General features: G+C 48.4%; 1 protein-coding gene across 1 annotated transcript; it reads right to left on the reverse strand.

Moving 5' to 3' along the window:
• Positions 1–841: 841 nt before the first annotated feature.
• LOC133920955 (leucine-rich repeat extensin-like protein 3) lies at positions 842–2,883 on the reverse strand. The gene has a single exon (XM_062365618.1). It carries the CDS (start codon positions 2,650–2,652, stop codon positions 1,141–1,143), a length of 1,512 nt encoding a protein of 503 aa, XP_062221602.1. The 5' UTR covers positions 2,653–2,883; the 3' UTR covers positions 842–1,140.
• Positions 2,884–5,545: the final 2,662 nt, after the last annotated feature.

Genomic DNA, 5,545 nt, shown 5'->3' on the forward strand with positions numbered 1-5,545 from the left:
TGATGCAAAGAATTTTTTAACCATTATGACAAATGATACTCCTACGAGCAGCGTTTTAGCCACAGAATTTACATATAGTATGGGGCTTCTTGCAGAGCTCATTTATCGCAGTTCAGCACAGATTTGATGCATCGGTTTGATGGGCAGACCAACTCAATACCAAAGATTGAACACATCCATCAGTACTTGAAGATGACATATCAAACCAGTAGCTGCATCACCGTCTCACCCAAATTTAAGAGAAAGCGTGCACCGTAATTCATCCAGACAATATTTGAGCATGAATCAGCACAAGTTAAGACCGGACCTCTTAATTACTTGGCCTGGGCGAAAGATTTGATGCGTTCAACAAGCATCACGCACAACCACGTCACCGCACTTGCTGAACTTTTACAGCGATAACCAACACTTGCCTCGGCTCATACATACTGACATAAATGCACCAAGCCGGTCTCCCGTGTCCAGCACATGAAATTACTGTAGCTGCACACGAGGGAGCAAGGAACAAGATACGCACTCTCATAGGGCGCAATGCAAGAATACCGAGATCTCATAGCCAATTTGGCCGTATTGAACTGCTGACATTTATCGATACAGCGATCAAAAGAATTTACTCTAATATTTGATTATTAATACATAGCTTTGACCATTATTTTCTATTAAAATATATTTATAAAATATATTAAATTTGTAATGTTATAAAATTATTTTTCAAGACAACTATACATATGATTTTAAGGTTTCTAAACTAAATATTTTGAAATATATTATTAGTCAAAATTTTAAAAATTTAATCGAATATTTTTCAAAACATGTATTTATAACTGAAGTGAGAAACAAATAGCAGCAACGCCTCAAGATTGTTAAAGAACTGAACTCTCCAATAGGCTAATACAAAATATCCATTATGTCCACATACTGACTCTCTATGTACATCTAAGCACACATAGAACTAGCAATAGTTGCATATCATGAACCCTGAACGCCAAACCAAAACTCTAGACAATTAACAAAAGAAGGAAAGGAAAAGAATATAGGCAAATACTAGAGACAACAACGAATCCATACTAACGCATATTGACGGACGAAAGAAAAATTGGAAAACTCCTTTGACCATAGGCAGGCGAGGTAAGCAGGTGATCAGGAGACGGTCGGCTTTACAGCCACCGGCTTCGTGGGCTCTGCGCCGAGTACTGTACCTGCCGCTGACATGCCATTGACAGCAGAAGGATAATGGGGGAGCACGCTGGTGTAGTAGATGGCGCGGCCATTGCTGTCATACGCAACCTGCCGGGCTGGGGCGTAGGCCGTAGCATCCGACACGCCGGGTGAAGGGTTGGAACCGTTGGCGTTGGCGTTGGCATTGGGTGGTGCGACGGCGTAGACGGCGGGGAAGGAGGTCGCACCTGGGGAGGCGGTGGCGGCGAAGTAACCATGGGGCGCCGGGATGAAGAAGAGTGGGGCATGGTCCACACCGGAACCAGGAGCGACGGATGTATACCTGCCCGGCATCGGCAGGTAGGCCGTCGCAGACGGAGCGGATGATGGCGGCGGGACAGGGGGCTTCTCCGGGAACTTCGGAAGGTAATACTCCGTGTTGGCGGTCGGGGTGGCGTTGGCGGGAGGGTGGGCGTGGGTCAGGGAGTCGTCGCTGCCGTTCCTTGGGAGGGCGGCGGCCGGGGCAGGCGCTAGTTGTGGTTGGTGGGTGGCGTTCTCGGCGACTTGCAGCTTCTCGAGCTCCTGGATCTGGCGCTGAAACTCGGCGGGTGAGACGACAGGGGAGACAGCGACGTGGTCGCCTGAGGGGTTGGGATGACGGTCGTCATTTCTGGCTGGTATCTCGACGGAGACTGCGACGTCGCCCGCCGGGTCCTTCACTTTCACCGCCGGGGGAGGCACGAAGCCGTTGTCGAGGCCGAACAGGTAGTCGGGGCCAGTCGGCGCTAGCCCCATGGGCGGCGGAGGAGCCGGCATCTGCACCACCGTCGGCTGTGGCGGCTGCTGCACGAACACCGTCTCCTGCTTCGCCTGCGGCGGCGACGGCTGCTGCGCGAACACCGCCTCCTGCTTCTGCTGCGGCGGCGATTGGTGCACGGGCATCGTCTCTTGCTTCGGCTGCGGAACGTTGTTGAGAGCCTCCACGAACCAGTGGCGCTCCGGCTTGGGTTCGAGGAGTCCTGCTGGCGGCGGCGGCGACTGGACGGGGAAGAGGAAGACCCTCAACCTGAGCGTGGATCCGCGGGAGGAGCCGCCACCGGAACCCGGCGAGGGGCGGAGCAGGTGAAGGCGGTCGTACTCGAGGACTAGGTGCTCCAGATCCTCGTCGTTGGTGACGGAGACGAGCGCGTCGAGATCCTCCCCAGGGAGCTGGTACTTGACGCGCACGCCCGCCGGGTTCGCCGCGAGCGCGGCGAGGCGGGCGGCGAAGTCGGCGAAGCGGGGCGGCCTCTCGAGCGACAGGATTTTCGTCTCCCCGTTGACGTACGCGAGCTGGTTGTCGTGGGGCCGCGGCTGGATGCGCCCTCCGTAGCTCACCATCAGCCGCACCTTCGCCGGCGGCGGCGCCGCCGCCGCGGCCGCCTCCGACCCCTCGTGGTGCGCCTCGTCGGTGGCCGCGGCGGAGTGCGGGGACGAGTCGCCGGAATCGGCCATGACGGCGGGAGGGCGGGATGCCTCGACGGCTAGGGTTGGGTGGAGAATTTCAGATTGAGAGGAGGCGCGGGGGTCGGGGAAGAAGAGGAGTGTTTTAAGGTTGGTGGGGAATGTGATTAGCGGCGGATTAGGGTGGGTGATTATCTGCCGCCGCTGGGATTCGAGGATTCTCGAAGGGTGGCGGTTTCGGAGGAGGGGTTTCTTGACTGGGTGGGATTTTGGCGGGGCGGGGCGGGTTGCGCTGCGTCGGGAGGCGTGTGGGGACAGTTGGGATTGAGGTGTCCGTGTCAATGCGTGTGTTGGTGCGGTGGGTCCTCCTCTTCTTTTCGCTTTTTTCATTTCTTTCCATTAATCTCTGCTCGGATCTTTTCCACAACAACCTGGTTGGGGAGGATTGCGAGAGAATTGCTGGGATTACTCGAGTCTCCGCGCCCTGACGTTACAATCACGGAGCCCTTATCCATTGTCCAAACAATTTTCAAATCTTTCAGATTACCGGATGAATTTTGTACCTAAGTTCAATGCCACTGTCAATACTGACATGTTCCTTCTGGTTAGGGATTTTGAAAAACAATTTATAGAATATAATTTTAAAAAACTAAATTGTAAAAAAAAACTATGGATTAAAAAATTGATAAGAAGTCTATTAAAATAGACTTTCACAATATGTGAAAAACTGAGAAAAATTAGCTTTTTAATTCCCATAATCTAACAGCAAACTGTAAAAAGCTATGGTAAAAAGCTGTCTTTTTATTTCAGCTTTGGATTTATCGAGCGTTAATCACAAACAATGTATCCGGGGTATACCGGTCAACGAAAGTATGATCAACGTTTCCTACGAGTGTGTGTGATGATGAACTTAAAAACATAAAGGATTATCAAGGTTCTGATCTTTCATGTGAAAAGAGTCTTACGTTCTGTGTATTTTCTTATGATGATGATCAACTAGGTACCTAAAGAGTTGTGCCTTTTATAAGCCTCATCCTACCTCTTTTGTATGGTAATAGGAGAGACGTATATACAAACAACACATGTTAAAACTATAGCAGTCTCATTCATGCTGAAAACCCCTACTATGAGACCATCATTACGGAGAGTAGACATGCTCGATCTATTTGGTAGTCTTGCGCGTCTTATCCTATCAGTCGCACACCATCATGCCCACTTTTGAGACCGTCACCCCTGCCTACAGGGTCGTCTCGTTGCATTAATTGGTACAGGACTGGCCACAATTTTGCTCGCAGAAAGGAGTTGCTTAAGAAAGAAAAACACTTAAGTGAATAACATTAAATGAGATTAGACTGGTTAGGTGAATACCTGCTCTACGACCATTACGGGTTAGTCGTGGGCTTTCTTTCCATGATCAGGGGACTAATCGCGCAAGCCCTGCCAGACATGCGTGCCGAAGTCAGCTTTTGATAATATCTATTGCTAGCGGATCTTTACTGGTGTGGGCCAAAAAATAGGGGACCCTCCTATTCTTTACATCGATAATAGTCGTATGCACCCTTAGGGATGCAGAAGACTCGGTGGTTTTGCCACATGGTTGTGGTGCTTCTCGTTCTTTAACTAAGAACACCAAAACGAGTCAAAAATAGTTTGAATCTTTCAGGATAATGAAAATGAATTGAATGGATGTGTAACTCATGAGCTAGTGATCGCGTGAGTACTACATACGTAACTCAATTCGGCTTCTAGAGTGTGGATTCGAGGGAGAAAGAGAGGGAGCTTGAGAGAGAGGGAACTCCTTCTCTTTGGCCAGTTGGAGCATGGGTGAGTGAGAGAGTGAGCTGAGGGGGAGGGAAGTAGGTGGGCTGCTGCTCTTTGAGAGATGAGGTGGTTGGCCCACCCAGTGGGCTCATGTGTTAGAGAACAATTTATTTTAGCTATGAATTCTATTTTTTCTCTCCCAAATTTTGTTCTCTCATCCGATTGACTTGAAACAAAGTGCTCTAGTATGTCTAAATAAATTATCCCGAAATTAATCATGACACTAATAACACATAGTTAAACTTAATTACGTGATTACAAATTTGAGATGTGACAGAGCACACCAGGCTTATATAGGTCATATTCCTTGACAAACACCTCGCGGCATCTAGGTCCTCAGATTGGGACTCAACGGTCATCGTGGATCCAACCATGAGTAGCCTACTCAGGTTATCGATACTTACCGAAATGTGAAAACACGCCCTCTACTTAGCGCGTAAAGGGTTAATCCTTGACGATATGTCTAGGGTATACCGATCGTTGGGAGCGTGATCAACATTTTCTATGAGTATGTGTGATGATGAAATCAAGAACACAAAGAATTATTCGGGTTCAGACCTCCTGTGGGATAACAACTCTACGTCCTATGTATTTTCTTATGATATGGTTCAACTGGGTATAGATAGGGTTTCATACTTTACGAGTCAGGTCATCCTTTCTTTATATAGTAGGAGGACAGACATATATATAAACAGTATATATTAGAACTATAACAGTCACATTCATATTAAAAACACCTACAATGAGGCCATCATTACGTAGAGTGAGCATGCTCGGTTTGCCTGGTCGTCTTGCTTGTCCTGTCCTATCAGCCGCACATTGTCACGCCCACTTGCGAGACCGTCGCTCCCACTTGCAGGGCCGACGGGCCACAACACCATTATGTTGGCCATGACTTCGCTCGTCGAAAGAAAGTGTGTAAGAAAAGAAATCACTTAAGTAGATAGTATTAAATGAGATTAGTCTGGTTAGTTAAATATCTATCTTGTGACCAGGGGTTTCCTTTCGCAATTAGAGGTTTGATCGTACAAGCTCTGTCAAACGTGGGTGACAAAGTTAGTTTTTATAATATCTACTGCTAGCGTACCTTTGCTAGTATGGAAAAAAACAAAAAACTCCTATT

The sequence above is a fragment of the Phragmites australis genome, chromosome 6 (genome assembly GCF_958298935.1).
Source record: "Phragmites australis chromosome 6, lpPhrAust1.1, whole genome shotgun sequence".
Classification (NCBI taxonomy): Eukaryota; Viridiplantae; Streptophyta; class Magnoliopsida; order Poales; family Poaceae; genus Phragmites; species Phragmites australis.

What these genes read in the sequence shown, in the direction of transcription:
- LOC133920955 (XM_062365618.1), bottom strand. Translation starts at nt 2,652, where the DNA reads ATGGCCGATTCCGGCGACTCGTCCCCGCACTCCGCCGCGGCCACCGAC.